The following is a 17,803-nucleotide window of genomic DNA, read 5'->3' on the forward strand; positions in this document are numbered from 1 at the left end:
TCAAGGACCTCGGAATCAGACCAGAGACCCTACATCTTATAGAAGAAAAAGTAGGTCCAAATCTTCAACTTGTTGGCTCAGGATCAGATTTCCTTAACAGGACTCCCATAGCACAAGAAATAAAAGCAAGAATAAACAACTGGGATAGATTCAAACTAAAAAGCTTTCTCTCAGCAAAGGAAACTATCAGAAATGTGAAGAGAGAGCCTACAGAGTGGGAGAATATCTTTGCCAACCATACCTCAGATAGAGCGCTAATTTCCAGAATCTATAAAGAACTCAAAAAACTCTACACGAAGAATACAAATAATCCAATCAACAAATGGGCTAAGGAAATGAACAGACACTTCACAGAAGAAGATGTACAAGTAATCACCAGATATATGAAAAAATGTTCAACATCCCTAGTAATAAGGGAAATGCAAATCAAAACTACCCTAAGATTTCATCTCACCCCAATTAGAATGGCGATTATCAAGAATACAAGCAACAATAGGTGTTGGCGAGGATGTGGTGAAAAAGGAACACTCATACATTGCTGGTGGGGTTGCAAATTAGTGCAACCACTCTGGAAAGCAGTGTGGAGATTCCTCAGAAAGCTTGGAATGGAAACACCATTTGACCCAGCTATCCCACTCCTTGGCCTATACCCAAAGGACTTAAAATCAGCATACTACAGAGATACAGCCACATCAATGTTCATTGCTGCTCAATTCACCATAGCCAGATTGTGGAACCAACCTAGATGTCCTTCAGTTGATGAATGGATAAAGAAACTGTGGCATATTTATACAATGGAATATTACTCCGCAATGAAGAATGATAAAATTATGGCATTTGTAGGCAAATGGTCGAAATTGGAGAATATCATGCTAAGTGAGATAAGCCAATCTCAAAAAACTAAAGGACGAATGATCTCGCTGATAAGCGGATGAGGACATATAATGGGAGGTGGGAGGGGCTAGCATTAGGTTTAGGGTTAGGTTTAGAGTTAGGCTAAGGAGAGCAGTAAGAATGAAGGAAAGAAGGACTGTGTAGAGGGAAAAGAGGGGTGGGAGGGGTGGGAGGGGTGGGAGGGGTGGGGGGGAGGGGAAAAATATAATAAACATCATTACCCTATGTAAACGTAAAAAAAAAATAAATAAAAAAAAAAGGTAAAAAAAAAAAAAAAAAAAAAAAAAGGAAAGAGATCATTTTTCAAATGCTTCAGGAAGAGTTTTAGAAGTGAATGGCACATAGAAAGAAAAGAAAATCTCAAAAAAATGCATAATAGTACAATCCTAATTTTCTACAGTAAAAGAGATATTAATAAGTATTTTTAAACTCACTTTCACATATCAAATTTTGAAAGATAAAAAAAAAAATTTGGACGATCAACACTTTATTTAAAAGCAGCCAAACTGAATCCTAACAGAGTAACAGGGTTCCTCAGCAGACATTATTACAGAGGTAAAGAAATGATGATAAAGTCTTCTTTCATACTGAATGATATCACTGAATTAAATACAGATTATAATGTCTTGGGTCAAAAGTATTTCTATTCTGACAAACTACATATAAACTATTTAGAGTCAAAATGGACAGTCTGCTGTTATTCTACTATCCATTTATGCATTCCTTATTTTTATTATATTTTGTTCTACCTGTCTAAATTGGGATCAAAACCCAGAATGGCAGGGAGGCAACCCATTAAAGCCAGAACAAGGATGATTATGGAGAAGGGTCATAAGATTCATTACCTACAAGGCTGAGCAAACAGATAAACATATTGAGGATAATAGGAAACATGTTTCTTGCCGATAGAGTGGGGAATTGTAAATGTGGAATGGGGAAAAGCAAGAATAAGCCCTATCTTAGACTGAAACTAGATTTATTAATGTAAACTTATGGTTTCAATGTATATGCATAGGTACAAAAATAAATACAGATGCAATAACGTGTTGTTTTTGTGTATGTGTGTGTGTGTGTGTGTGTACACAGAATTCTTAGTCTTATCATGTATAGGCCCTGAAACCCACCAGCAGCAATAACACAGCTATAACTAAAGTCTGATCTTGGTTTCCAAATACCATTCCCTTCTAACAGGAAGGTCCAACATGAGTCTGGAACATTTTGTGTGAGAAAGCAAGAAAGTCCCAAAAAATGATGGAGAAATTATGGCAAAACACCAAAACTAGCTTGATGGGGGCTCCAAATGACCACATCACAGGCAAATGCCCATAAATTAAATACTAATAGTGACAGACTATACAATGGATTATATATGTGGTTGCAAATGCACATGTATATGCATATGTATGTGTATACATATACTCATATAGTATTCCCAAGTGCTAGAAATAAATGAATATGTAAATGGAAAGAAAACTCTTCCCTGTATTGGAATGCCAACTAATAAATGTTGAAACAATAATAATTAAAAATCATGATTTAAAAATCATTTAAATACAAATAACATAAGCAATAAGAAATATAGGTATATTATAAAACTAGTGGATGACAACAGAATGACAATTCTCAAAGGAATGAGAATTAGCATTAGAAAATAACGTATAATAACACTGATAACAAAAAATGCGAAATAATTAATCATATAAGAAACATCAGCAGAAACTAAAGTTAATGAATGAGTGGAAGTTGGATAAGAAAAGATATTTATATTTATTATGGTTTAGATCTGAGGTGTCCTCTAAAAGGTCACCTGTGAGACAAGACAAGAAATGTTCAGAGGTGAAATGATTGGATTATGAGAGATCCAACTGGGTGCTAACTATAGGCAGGTAGGGTGTGGGTGGAAGAAGTAGGTCACTGGGGATGTGCCTTTGGGATTTCTAATTTGTCCCTGCAAAACAGAGTTCTCTCTCTGCTTCTTTGTTGCCATGTCCTGAGCTGCTTTCTTCTGCCATGCCTCTCCACCACGATGTTCTACCTCAACTAGGGTCCAGAGCTATGGAGCTGGATGACAGTGGACTGAACTACTGAAACCATGAGCCAAAATAAATTTACCCTCCTACACATTTTTCTTGTCAAGTATTTTGGTCACAGCAACAAAAAGCTAACAAAAAACCATCTACTCCCAAATAAGTACACATCAGAAGGCAAGAGTAACTAACTTCACAGTGGAGGCACCTTACTCAACTCAACATTGCCAGCAATGACATAAATGGGGACCATGTGCCATCTGAAGGGCTGGAGTGAGAATAACACAGTTTCACTTCCATAATAAACCTTTCAAAAACCTGTGACCTGAAATTAATAAAAACACATCAAACTCAAATTGAGAAACACTCTACAAAATAACCTACCTGTAATTTTCGAAAATGTCAAGATTATAAATGTCAAAGACTGATGAAACCACCTAGACTAAAGAAGATGGAAGGGATATGACAACTAAATGCAGCAAATAGCATTAGACTGATCCTTTTTTGCAAAGAGCATGTCTGAGACAGTGAAAGAATTTAAATGGGTCTCTTGGTGAAGGTTGTACCACATATGGAAGTTCTTCACACTGTTCACACACACACACACACACACACACAATTTTGTAGTATATCTTGATTATCGGGTTATGGGGAGAGATGTTCTCTTACAACTGACTCTGAAACACAGAAATCAATCTTTGGGGGAAAAATCCTCTTTGAATACAGGTAAATTCTCTAATTTTATTCCTACTCTTTCTTTTGTTCACTGCTTTATCTGAATCCATCCTTAGCCAAGTGTACCTTGGAATTCAGGATTTCAGATGTTACAAAGGTAATAAAGTTCATATAACATATATAACATCACTACACACTACACTGGGGTCTGCAGCAATATCCCACAACATATGAATGTTCACTTTAATGGGAATAGTAAATACTATCAATACCCTAAAGACAATGCTGGTCAGGTTCTGCTGCCAAATGAATTCAATTCAAGTCAGATTTTGCCTGCTGACCTTATTACCAAAAAATAAAAATAAGTTTTTCAGAGGCTTTTGCTTTTTTCAATAGCACTGAGTCCTGCAATTTCAATTTAATAAACATTCCTAAAGTATGCAAAGTCCTGATCTAGAACAGGTTGAGAATTGGGTTTGGGGATATAGTGGAGGTAAAACTACTCTAAAGCTTGAAAGGTAGAACACAATAATTTTCTATACTTAAAAGCAAAATGGTTTCCATTAACCAGTCAAATGCTTAAGCGAAAAGAGTTTACAAAACTTTATATTTAATAGATTTTCCTATATCATGAAAGTCAACAGATTGAATGGAAACTTGTGCATGCTCGCTCTGTGTGTGTGTGTGTGTGTGTGCCAGGTATTTCAAAGTACACTGCATTATCAGAAATTTCTACCATGGATGCCGTTATGGTTTAGACATGAAATGATTAGATGTTATGGTTTAGAGGTGAAATGATTAGATTATGAGAGTTGCAATCTATTCAGAGTATTAATTCAGTGTTACGGATTAACTGGGTAGTAACTGCAGACAGGTAAGATGTGACTGGGGGTGGTAGGTCACTGGGGGTGTGCCTTTGGAGTATGTATGTGGTCCCTGGTGAGCATAGCACTGACTATGTGACTATCTCTATGCTTCCTAACTACCATGTCCTCAGCAACTTTTCCTCTGCCACAACCTTCCACCATAATATCGTGACTGACCTTGGGCCCAGAAAAAGGAATTAAGCTCACTATGGACTAAACCTCTGAAACCATGAGCTAAAATAAACTTTTCTTCCTTTAATTTGTTCTCGTCAGGTCCTTTGGTCATAACGCTGAAAGACTAAAACAAGTGCTATAATTTCAACTAAGGAGGGGTCTATTAGAAAACTAAATCAGAAACAACTCATCTGACCCTGGGTGTATATTTAATCAACATAAGATTTTCTTTCCTTTATACATAATTCTCAGATAAAAGTGGCCCAAATCCACCTAATGATAAATTTAAAATTAGTTTAATGTGGTCATTAAGAGAAAATGTAAAAGTCAAAGCTCTTACAACTGTCATATGAATATATTTTAAATTATAAGTTAAAATAGCATATCTACTATAAAATTATTAAGAATTAGAATACTAAATTATGAATATTAAGTGACATTTTAGGAGATTTTTTTTCTTAACTGATTTTTTTTCAAAATAAATCACATTAAAAAGTAATTGAACTAAAAATCAGTTTTAGTAGAAAAATCAACATATTTTAAAAAGTCATAACATGGTCAAAGGTTCTACAACCTTCCAAGGTTCCAAGAAATCCAAAAAGAAGAATTACCCTTAAGAAATTACTCTTTTGTCTAGGAAGTACCAAATTTTAACAAATTAAAATATTATCTGATTATGACAACTGAGTCACTACACTGAAAGAAAAGCTTAAAAAGATATTGTATGATGTGAATGTTTGGACCCACCCAAAATTCAGGTTGAAATCCTAAACTTCAAGGTAATGGTTATTAGGATGTGGGGACTTTGTGAGGTCTTGAAAGTGGAACCTTCATGAACAGAATTAGTACCACTATGAAAGAAGCCAAAGGGACATCCCTTTCTGTCTCCACCATATAAGGGTAGAGCAAGAAAACACCACCTATGAACAAGGGAACCAGGTTGGTGCCAGACACCAAATCTGTCAAGAGTCTTGATCTTAAATTTCTCAGCTTCCAGAACTGTGAGAAACAAATATCTGTTGTTTCTAAACTATCTAGTGTAGCATATTTTGTTATATGTAGGAGTTCAAATGGACTAAAACAGGTATCTTCAGTCAATAAGCATGAAAGATTCCCTCAAAGGCATAAAACTCATTGAAAAGTTTTCATTAGTGATTCTAACCTACATGAGTCACCTACTTTTTCTAAAATTTAGAAAAAATAATTAAGAAAACATGAAAAAATGAAATAAAAATAAGCAAAACATCTCAATTTTAAAAAAGCACAGAATTCTTTAGGAAAGCATAAGTTTGCTACGACTGTAATAGCAAAAATGTAATCAAGAAATTCATGAATATTTTCTATGGACATTTTTAAACTTTACTGTCACTTGTAGACCAGTATATTTGGCAACTAAAATACAGAAATTAAATTAAATGACAATCTTGTTCCAGAGAAAAACTAACATTTTAAATCTGCAAAGAATACAAATACAGAAAATTTAAAAAATGATTTTCTAAAACAATTTTGACATTAAGATTTCTATTAGTCCTCTGAAAAAAATAATTTTAAAAAAACCAAACCTGCCATATTCGTGTAAGTCCATGTTCTAACTTCTTTTTCACGTAGCCACGATCAAAATTGGTTTCTTCAGTACCCATTACATTACTTCCTTCTGAAAGTAAAATATATGTATTTTTAGATTTAACTCAACTTTTTTTTGTTTTTCAAATAACTCCATCTAACTTCTCACATTTGTGAATCTGCATAAAAAAACAGAAAGCATGTTTTATATTTATACTCAAAATAATATCAAAATATAGGTATTAGGATAAAAACCATTTGATTAGATAATCTCAGGCAATGAAATGCTAGAGATACCTGAGACTATTCAATCATAAATGACTGGAGTTAGGTTTCTAACATGGGTAGTGTGGCCCCACAGATCAGGTTAGGTTCTTAATGGTCACATACTAGCTACTCCAAGATCATGTGACAGGTTAAGGCAAGGGCATTACAGGACCAATTAAACCAACTACTAACTGATATGCACACCAATAAGAATGAAGATTTCAGAATTTCTCAATCAAGTGGTGATACATAATTTTATATTTTTCATAATGAATAATAGTATTATTCATTCCAAATTGTATAACAACGTCCAGTTCAACAGGTAAGATCAATGATCTACCTCAAAATACGTTCCCACTAAGACAACTGGAAATATATATTCATTTTTATTAAGAGAGTACACCTTTGTGTGAATGAACTATGTGGAACAACAGAGTACATTATCATCTCTTGTTAGGTTGTCTTCTGTAGCCAGAAAACGGCCCTTGCACAGCCGGGCCACAAATGCATATCCAATTCATCTCGATCATTTCTAGAGCTTAAATTATATGGAAATCTGGTAATAAGAGAAAGAGAATCTTAAGGTAGTGCCTCAACTACAGCTTTAGAATTTTATTTAGAATGTTAAAATTAGAATTTAGAATTCCAAATTATATCAGTACTGAGCTTTGGCAGGTGAATTCAAGAGTCTTCAGTTTTATGAAGTTCTGTGAAGAATAATTTTCAAATTACTGATTCTTATTTTATTCCTAAATGAGAATATGAAAGAATTTCAGGTGATCAAGTGAATTTTTAGAGTTCTAGATACTATCAACTGACTCCGAACTAATCAAGAGTACCTGAATACCCTTAACACACAGCTCAGGGTCAAGGAATTTTAGTAATGAGGACCAAGTATATAAGACTATTAGTTTAAGTTTGTAAACTTGACTTAAAGCAAAAAGCAAGCAAGATTTACCATGTTGACTACACAGATATTGTTCTCTGAATTCATTTTTTTATTCTTAAACATTTATAGACTCACAGTTATTGTACATATTTATAAATTTTTATATCTAATGTATGTTAATTCTGGTTTCTCTTTAATGTATTAAAAAAAGAAAAAGAGTCGCTGAAATGTTGTGTCCACATCCAGAAAAATTCAAAGGTTGCAAAAACAGGATAATCTTCGTGAAAAACCGGAATCCCAGTGAGCCCAGGGATTCCCAGGACACCTAAATTAAAACAAACACAAACAGGCCCTATAGGCATCTCATGATTATTATTAAAACTGTTATTATAATTATCTCTTGATCTATTTTCTTTCATGATAGTTACAATAGCCAATGGAAACACTTTACATCCCTCTAAACTTTACAGCAGCAGCCCTGCAGGGCAGATGTGTTCTGTTTTGTTTTGTTTCTTAACCTACCATTTAAAGAAGCAAACTGGTGACTAGAGAAGATAGTCTCTTCAAGTTCTCATGGCAGTAAAAATTTGAAGCCTCTGATTGCACAGCCCATGCTCCAGGGGTAATACAAAGATTAAGTGTAAGGGTTGGGTAATAAGAGTCAGTCTTCAATCTCTTGACTTTTGTTTATGTTTTTCCCTAATGCTGGGTATCAAATTCAGGGCCTTGCACAGGCTAAGCAGGAGATCTACCTCTAAGCTACAACCCCTTTCCAGGGGCCTGCAATTCAGACTTACAGCTAATCTTCCCTGCTTTCTCCTCCTCTCCCTTCCTTTACCCTCTTCAACAATATTTCTTAACGGATAAAGATCCATCCACAGAATTTTCCTCTCAGTTTTTGCTATATTTATGAGGCTCTAATGAGTTAACAGAGAGATTAAACTGATGTCTTCTAACCTATCAAAATCCCATGTTTAATCAGTGAGATTGGGTGTTTCCTGTACTACCCAGGCAGAGAAACCAAGCACGTCAGAAACTGGAAAGTACTAAGATAACTTGATTGAATAGCTATATTAAACTGTATCTGACACATAAAAAAACCTGTACAGTTTATTTAGTTTATACACTTTAAACAAAATGTTGATAAAATAATGTATTGTTTTTAAAAGTATTTTTCGAATACTTAATCTCAACTATTGCTTAAGGATAACCAATTTAAGATGCATGATTATATAAATGAAGCTATTTAAGTAGAATAGTAAATAGTAAATAGCTAATAAATAATTTAGCTCTCTATACCATGCTTTTTCAAAGTTTCATTTTCCTACTTTTTGGAAGAAAATTAATACTTACTAATTCTTAGAATCTAACTTTATTAGAACAGCTTGAAATTGTATAAAAACAGATTAACACTGAATATTTAACATTGAGTTCATAGTAAATTTAAGTAGATCAATGTCTTACCTAGTTTGTAACTAATAATATTGAATTTTTTTAAGAAAAAGCTCCAAAAATCATTACCCTGTGTACATGTATGATTACACAAATGGTGTGACTCTACTTTGTGTACAATCAGAGAAATGAAAGTTGTACTCCATTTGTGTACAATGAATCAAAAGGAAAAAAAGAAAAAAATTCCTTCCCAAAAATTCAGTCCTATGGCCATCAGCATGTACTCCTGGAAACTGGTACCATCAGCCACTTAAAAAGTTCTTTGGACCAGTTAATCCCAAAAGATAATGGAATTTTTGCAGTAGCTGAACCACTTTCTTTGCTGAACTTTTATTTAATCAATGGTCATCATAATAGTATCTGAAATTACAAAGGAATGCCTTTTCCCTTGGAGTAATAGAGACGTGTCATGTTTTATAGTTCAATTTTTAAAATGAAATAATTTCCTACCAGAAGCAGAAGCAGTCTCCTCACTGTCGTGCTTTTCATGCCATTCCATAGTCCTGTAATAGCTGAGCATAACTTCCCACAGTGCTTTACAGAGATCTGCAAGGCATGGAATATAGCTGTCTGGTGTAACATGCTGAAAAAAATGATAAGAGCCAATTTTCAAATTATGATGGTTACTTTCATGCTCAAACTTAACTCAAATAAAATGTTACATTATTAATCAAATTCATTTGGAAAGTTAGCAGTGAGAAAATTTCTCCTACTGACATTCAACCTAAAGAAAAAAATTCAATGGTAAGAAAAATTTTTAAAGTAATTCCCATTTCATCATCACTTTTTAGTAATAACAGTTTATATGCTGTGAATCAGTTGTAGTCACAGAACTATGGAATCTACAAGAAATTACTGAATTAGCAAGTATTCTCATAAACCACAGTATAAACCTTCCCAAATGTCTTTCTCAAAGACATGTTTGTAAATCTGCAGAGATACCTTTATATTTATACTTGGAACTGAGTAACAACTAGTAAAACAGAGGCTGCATTTACGAGTCAATGATTTCATTTGTGCGATTTAAGTAATCACCTCTGACAAACTCCAAATTCTTTAAATCATATGAATACAGATATCCTATAATTTACAGTAATATTTTAAAGTAATTATTCACATTAAGAAAGGTTATGAAACAATGTGATCCCAAATCTTCCCTCTAAAGGAAATTCACAATTGTTTTCCTTCTCTATCAATCATAAAAACAATTAGTCATGCTGCTTTTTTTTTTCTATTTTATAGGCTTCCCAATTGTCACAAGGCAGCGCTTGTGCCATTATTTGAGATTTTCTAGCATTTCTTTAGTTTATGATCAATCCACTACAACTGATCAATGAAAATAAAACACTGAAGGGCTAAAACTCTGTCATAAGTAAGCCTCCAAGGTAAAGAACTAGTAAAAAAACAGCTTTAGTTATAACCATGTGGCTGATACTCAGGATGATACAGTAGTGTACCCTCTCTCAAAAATCATTTTCTTACCATAATGATCTCTCCCTCCTTGAAACTCATTTCCAATCATTTAGCAACTAAAATACTAGTCTGTATGATTCAGTACACATTTATGTAAGCATATCAAAATTTTGAAAATGAACCAGGAAGTAATGAAAAAAAAAAAAAGTTAAGCTCTGGAATCAGACTGCCCAAAATGCTAGAATAGTTTAGTCTTATAAATCTATAAAAATCATTTGCCCTATTAATAGGTCTGTGAAGAAAAATAGAATGGTTATCTTACTAGATGCTTGGGAGAAAAAAAACTGACAATATTCAATATCCATTCCTAATTAAAAACTCATGCCCATCACCTCTGCTCCTATTTAACAAAGTTCTGAAGATACCAGTCAATGCAAATAGACTAGAGAAGACAATGAGAAGCAAAAGCATAGGCAAAGAAAAAAACTATTTTTATCTGCTATTGACATAAGAATACATCTGGAAATTCCTACAAAATCAATGACAAAACTATCTCAAACAATAAAAGAATTCAGCAAGATAGCAGGGTACAGAATTAACATGAAAAAACAATAGCATCCATATACAAATAATAACCATTTAGATACACTGAAGGACAAAACCTCATTTGGGGTCAGGGGCGTTTTACCACCAAGTCACATCCCCAGTCCTTTTTATTTTTATTTATTTTTTATTTTAAGACAGGATTTTGTTAAATTTCCCAGGCTGGTCTTAAACTTATGATTCTTCTGCCTCAGCCTTCCAAGTAACTAAGATTATAGGTGTTTGCTACCATGCCAGGCAACAAAACACCATTTTTACAAAAACAATAAAAAGATAAAAATTTTAGGAATGAATTTCATAATAAATGACCAAACCCCTACCAAAAAAAAAAAGGGGGGGTCACGAAACACTCCCGAAAGACATAAAAGTAGACTTGAATGAAGAGAAATCCTTATGCTTGGTTAGGATGTTTCAACATTATCAAGATATCAGTCTGCCTGTTAAGTTATGAACTTTACTGTAATACCAATAAAAAGTTCAAAAATATACCCAGTTTCACATAAAAATTTAGCATATGTTGGAGATGGTATCTCATGTCACTCAAACTTTTTCATAAATAATGTTGGGACCAGGGGATAGTCAGTTGGAAAAAGATTAAATTAGACTCCTCATACCGTACACAAAAATAAATTTAAATAAATACAAGATTACATGAAAAAAATAAAATTAAAATAGCACCTAAGGAAAACATGAATAAAATGCTTTCTAAACTTGATACAGAGGAAAGCTCTTTTATTTACAACTTGAAATATAAGTTAATGAATTTTACTACTTACAAATAAAAACAATTTGCCTGGCAAAAAAAAACAATACAAAGTCATGAAATAAGTGATAAATTTGTAAAATATTCACACCATATATTCACATTAAAGCACTAATATTCTATACCTATAAAGACTTCTTAAAAGTCTAGAAAGCTGGGTAGAGTGGTATGCACTCATACTCCTGGTTACTTGGGAAGCTGAGACAGGAAAACAGCTTGAGCTCAGAAGTTCCAGGTCAGTTTGGGCAACATAGCAAGATCCTGTCTCAACAACAACAACAACAACAAAAGTTTGGGAGAAAATAACCAAAAAATCTTATAGAAAAATAGGAAGAAGGCACATAAACATACTTCACAATAAGATACAAAATTCTCACTCATCATATTAGTAAAAATCTTAAAGCTACCCAATGGCAAAGATCCTCTCCTTCACCAAACTTTAGCTAGGATCTTCTGAATCCTTTACAATGAGGCTGGAACTTTGGCCTTAAAAAGACCTGAACACACACTACCATGGTTGCTAATGGCTCAAGGCTATGTCCCTAGGTTGACATTAGCCCTCCCTTAAAATGCCTGCCTCAAAAACTCAAAGTTACCTAAAAAATTTACTGTTTATTCCAGTTAACACCTGAGGAGAGCGCCACTATCTCCCTGTCTCCAAGCCTAAACAGGTTTTATACAGAACAGTCCCATTTCTAGCTCTTCCGCAGTTTTTCACTTCTTGATGCCCCATCACCTTCCTATGTATCCCCTCTTTTAAGGGGATTCCCTTTAAAATGTCTAGTCACCCTTATACAAAACTAATTTGAGCTCAACTGGACACTTTCCCCTATTGGAAAAGGATAACGCTGATTAAAATCTGACTGGCTTTATTTATCTTTGACATCATATACAATCTGTGGCAAGGCTGTGAAAAGACAGGATCTCTGATATAATGCTGGTGGGAATGCAAAATGGTACAACCTCAAGGAAGAGGAGGTTAGCATCAAGTAACAAAACAGCATATGTATTTTCCCTTCTACCCAGGAATCTCACTTCTAGAAATTCATCCTGAAGATGTACCTTAAACAATGTGAAATATATATGTACAAGATTATTCATTAAATGATTATTTGCAATTGCAACATAATAACATCTATCTAAATGTTCAAACAAGGAGATTGGCAGAATAAACTGTTATATCATTCATACACACAAAAGAGGACTATGCAGCTGTGAAAAATTATTTGGGGTTAACTTCTCATGCTTGCTTTTATAACTGCTACTTTTACAATAAACTAGTCTTACTTCTTTTTCCTTGGTTTATTTTAGCACATCATTAAACTTGACCCATCTCTTATTCTACACACATAAACTGAAAGCCAATACTGATGCACAAGATCAGGAAAAGGCTAAAGGAAGATGGCAAAGAAAAGCAAAAGTCACAAAAAGTTCTGGGATTCAACTCAGTAATCATTCATTCAAATAAAGGTACTCCTTTACATGTCAATTTTTCTAACTTTCATAAACTCAACTTTGCATAAATTTATATTTGTATTATGCAAATATATTTAATCTAAGTATACCCCAACATTCTTTCTGTTAGATAAGGGGAAGGCAGTATTAGTCTTATTTTTTCCCCAAAGAAAAATTATTACTATACAAATAACTGTGTTATAGTCTACCAATTTATTTCTATTATACTTGTCACAGTTTAACAAACCAGAAAATTAAAACTTAGACCTACCACCTTCTATTCTCCACCCAACCACTGCACAGCTACATTATCTGCCTATTTACTTGAGGAATCCGAGGAGGCCCCTTCCTAGGCTATCACTTGGGGGTTTGCTGAAGTCTAGTGGATTTGTATGAGATATATACACAGGGACATACATGTGCATTTTTATTCAGATAAGGCTGAAACTATGCAGTGAAGTTATAGCAAGCCTGTTCGCAATGATTTAATCATAAATGATTCATAGATCTAGTTAAACCACTAAACTTGCCTAAGTTTCCCAAAAACCTCAAATATTATGATCTTCAAATATATTCATATGTATAAGTGTAAGACCATGATATACTCAGTACCAGTTAACTAGATGATTCTTGCCTAAGTTTGTATTTTAAAACAGAAACAAATGTAGAGACCATCTTACTAAATACACACATAATAAGTAATTTAAAGAAGAAAGGCAAAATTGGATAGAAAAAATAAAAGTTTTCAATAGATTTAAGCCCAAATACGTTAATCTCTATATTAGAACACTATGCTGGCAATAAGCTAGCATGTTAATATAGGAACATTTTCCATTATACTCTGCAACCAAGTAGTGTCAACTCTCGGTAACAAATGCTTCTCATGCTTTTTAGTACTAAAAAGTACCAAGTACTAAAAATCATTTTTAGTACCAAGTACTAAAAATCATTTGCAACTAGTATTTTCTAGTTAGTATTTTGAAATCACCTCCAAATTTCAAATACAGACTCTTATTACACAGACATGCATGAACCATGATCAAACAGATATATCACTTTTGGCTTAAGTCAAAAATTAAGTCATTAATCACTAAATTTCAAATTTAAAACTCAGTTCAAGTTCCAATTAAGGGGAGACTCTTTTGATAGAACACCAAGAATATCTCATGATATTCTTGAGCACTATATTCTAACTCCACTTCTATGTTCACATCACATGGAAAATGGCAATTAAAGTCTTAAATATAGAAAATATCCACACAGTAAGACATCCCAAAGAACCAAATATAATGCCTTGAATTTTTTCCTATTAAGAGCAAACAGAAAATAGAAATTTAATTACTAATACTTCTCTGTGTTCTAGTTTTTCCTACTTTCACCTTTAATGAAGGTTGTATCATTAAATAGAAAAGAGAAAAAAGTACAGTCTTGAGCAATATTTCAAAAAGCACACAGAAAAGAAGGGATACTTTAAGTAATCTAAGATTTAAAGAAGAAAATTCATATTCTCCATAGAGAAGACATAGATGTCTCATAACTTTGGTGATCCTAAATGTAAAATGTAAAAAATATCCTAGGGTGTGGGATTTAGAGAGGATTCACAAATTCGGATGTTACAATACAAAAGCTCAACATGACATTTCTGCCATGCTTCCCAATTCGAACAACAAAATAGGCTCCTAAATCCAATCTTGAGTAATGCAATCACAAAATCCACAAATTTATTTCCCATTTCATTCTTATCAGTTCAGAGTAACATGTAGCACCTTTCATCTCTACTATTAACCATCTTAACCGACCTAATCTGACAAACCTAAAATGAAGAAATTAAGTTACCAAAAGTAGCAACATGTTAGCCTTGATTATAAACAATAAATGTAGGCCACTTTCAGAGAACAGTATAAATCTAGCCACAAAGCATCCTTTCCAAATTTGAAGTGCACAATGAAAGAACGTCATCTTTTGACATCTTTACATTTATTGCTTAAATGTAAATAATAAAAATGAAAAAAGAGGCTACTAGAGTTTGTCTTTTACTTATTATATAATTTCCTTTTATATCTATCAGAACTATTTTTTTTTTCTTTTTTTTTTTTTTTTTTTTGCGGTGCTGGGGATTGAACCCAGGGCCTCGTGCTTGCAAGACAAGCACTCTACCAACTGAGCTATATCCCCAGCCTATACCTATCAGAACTATTATCAAATTCTATAAAAACTTCAGAAAGATGCTATTTTTAATTTAAATACCAAAATGAAAATTCATAGGGATATCATTAAAGCATTATTTTGTTCTTATTTCACATTTAGGTTTAGCACTCTAATCACATCCTGGCAAACATAAAGAGAACAGATGTTTTGGCATCCTCACAGAGATCCAAAACTCAAAGTGCCCCACCCTACACACACACACACACACACACACACACACACACACACAGATATCAAAACAATGAAGGGTTATCGGTATTGTTAGATGAATGCTGTCAGCACTGTGAGCTCATACCACCAGAAGATGCTGGGACATCTGCTGAGACTCTGGAAATGTGCTGCTGCTCAAATAGCACTAGGCCCAAGGGAATCAAAAATGTGTGGGGATTGTGCCCCAAATGAATGCTTGGGTCATACATTTATAAGACCCTTCTAATCTCTGATTATTTCTGTAAGTTGCCAAGCTGTTCAAAATCTAAACATTTTTAAGTACTTTCTAACCACAGGAAACCATAAAAGAAAGAGCACAGAACTGCATAGAACCTGTTTGTGCTTGGGAACCAACCTTGTTAGTGACTTCATCAGGATTTCTGCATATCACTTCATGAACCTAAATCCCAAAGGTTAAAGAAAATCACAAGGAGTCTCTGTGACACACCATAAATTTAAAAAAAAAAAAAAAAACTATCCTTGTACCTGACTGGATTCATTCAAGACTCTAAAATTCAAATATATGATGGTGAAAAACTTATTTTCATCTAGCAGGAACTTTGTCATTAATACTAAATATATTTATAAAAACAATATAATATGATAGAAATGATCCCAACTTGGAACTAGGTAACCAGCACTGCTAAATTGTGATATAGAAAGTGCTCTTTTAGTATCATTATCAGATTTTTCTAACTGCTGCTAAATGGAAATTCTTAGGGATATCCTTAAAACGTTATTTGATCCAACAGACAGCTTAATATTATAAAATAAGCAAAGCACTTATAATCACCAAGTTACAAAATGTTGTTAATCCCTGTGTGCTAAGATCTCAATAAAAGGCAGTACTTAAAAATTAAAAAAAAAAAAAACTATCAAATTAAGAATAGATTTTGGGGTCAGGTGTCAAAATGGTTTTCTCCAATAAACTTTTTGTTTCTGATGGCAACTGTGTGCCTGTGTGCCACCTTTAAAGATTGGTCTCTTCTTTGACCCCACTTTCTTTCCCCCAAATCACGGAGCTATAGTCTAAATTAATTTGAAGGGTTCTCATGCAGCAGTGAGGTCTTGCCACACCTAATTTGGCTTCCAGTGAACAGAGAATCCCTCCATTTCCATTCAAAAGAGAAAGGCATGTACTTCATAATTATTCATTAGTCCCTGGGTACACCACAAACAGCAAAAACCAGCATCCTGAAACCCAATAAGCCAGGTCAAACAACCCACTATTCTTTCACCCACCTTGTGCTCTCTTTTTCTCATGCCACTGGACACAATATTTCCCCTATATCCCTGGACCCATCAACATACAGTGTTCTAGTTTAGCTAGGCACTATATATTTGAAAAAAAAAAAAAATAGATCTGACAGCTAATTCTTCGTTTGCTCTAGAAATGACCTAAGCAAGCCCTCAAATAAATAGTAACATTCCTTGAACTGTAAATAATAACGTTCCTTGAACTTGGATCAATATTTAAATATTTGCAGCATTGAGCAAGAAAAGAAAGGCCCACTCACCTTTCCAGTCAAATTAATCTCAACAGGTTATAATTGTCTCAGTTTAATTTCCTTAACATCCCAAAAATGTCTGGGTGAAAAACAACACTGTCGGGGAGAAATGGGTTAACTGACGGAGGATGTTGGCGGTTTTTCTATTACTCAAAAAACCTATCTACTCAATGAACACACAAGAGTCAATATTCTTTTTATGAGAAGGGTTGTGACGGTCCGGCCATACCAGTTCTGGCCTCTTTACAACAACCACCCAGGCACCCAACCCTCTTTTATTTATAATACACGGGTAAAAGGGGCAAAGACCAGGAGGAGCTTCTTCTGTGATGGAGAGGATAGGGTGGAGTTAGGGAAGCCATTCTCTTAGGGGGGTAATTTCAGGAGACAGGGAACCACTCCCATGCAGCGCCACATGCTTCCCAGCAATTCCTAGAAGCCAGGCCTCTGTCACATGGCTCAACCTAGTCTAATTCTGCTAAATGACAGCTTCCCACACAACACAAATTATTTTCACTTGCTACCTTCTGGTACCTGACAAACTATGAAATAAAAAATAATAATAATAAACAGCATTCATGTGTTCAGGGAAAGGTATCAAATCAGACACTGCTGTTGTGCAGTGTAAACTGAAACACACTTTCTAGAGGGCAATTTGGCAATACAACCAAGTCTTTAAAATATAAAGACTTTGACAATGCAATTTCATTTCTCATGATTTATCCTAAAGAAATAATTAAAGACAGGTATTAAGGATTTAGCTTTAAGAGTATTTATATTATATAGTGTTGTTAATAATGACAAAAGCTGGAAATGACATGAATATCCAAGAATAG

At 33.9% G+C, this 17,803-nt stretch overlaps 1 protein-coding gene across 3 annotated transcripts in view; it reads right to left on the reverse strand.

Moving 5' to 3' along the window:
• Vps50 (VPS50 subunit of EARP/GARPII complex) overlaps nt 1-17,803 on the reverse strand; it is a 123,850-nt gene that overhangs the window by 62,836 nt on the left and 43,211 nt on the right. For 2 of the 3 annotated variants that reach the window (XM_047561503.1, XM_047561504.1), the window contains exons 13-14: nt 9,258-9,390; nt 6,199-6,290 (exon numbers count right to left, since the gene is read on the reverse strand). In XM_047561503.1, coding sequence (XP_047417459.1) covers nt 6,199-6,290; nt 9,258-9,390 — 225 coding nt within the window. The remainder of the gene's footprint in view (nt 1-6,198; nt 6,291-9,257; nt 9,391-17,803) is intronic. The other variant, XR_007109843.1, reaches the window with a different exon arrangement.

This window comes from Sciurus carolinensis, chromosome 8 (genome assembly GCF_902686445.1).
Source record: "Sciurus carolinensis chromosome 8, mSciCar1.2, whole genome shotgun sequence".
Taxonomy (NCBI): domain Eukaryota; kingdom Metazoa; phylum Chordata; class Mammalia; order Rodentia; family Sciuridae; genus Sciurus; species Sciurus carolinensis.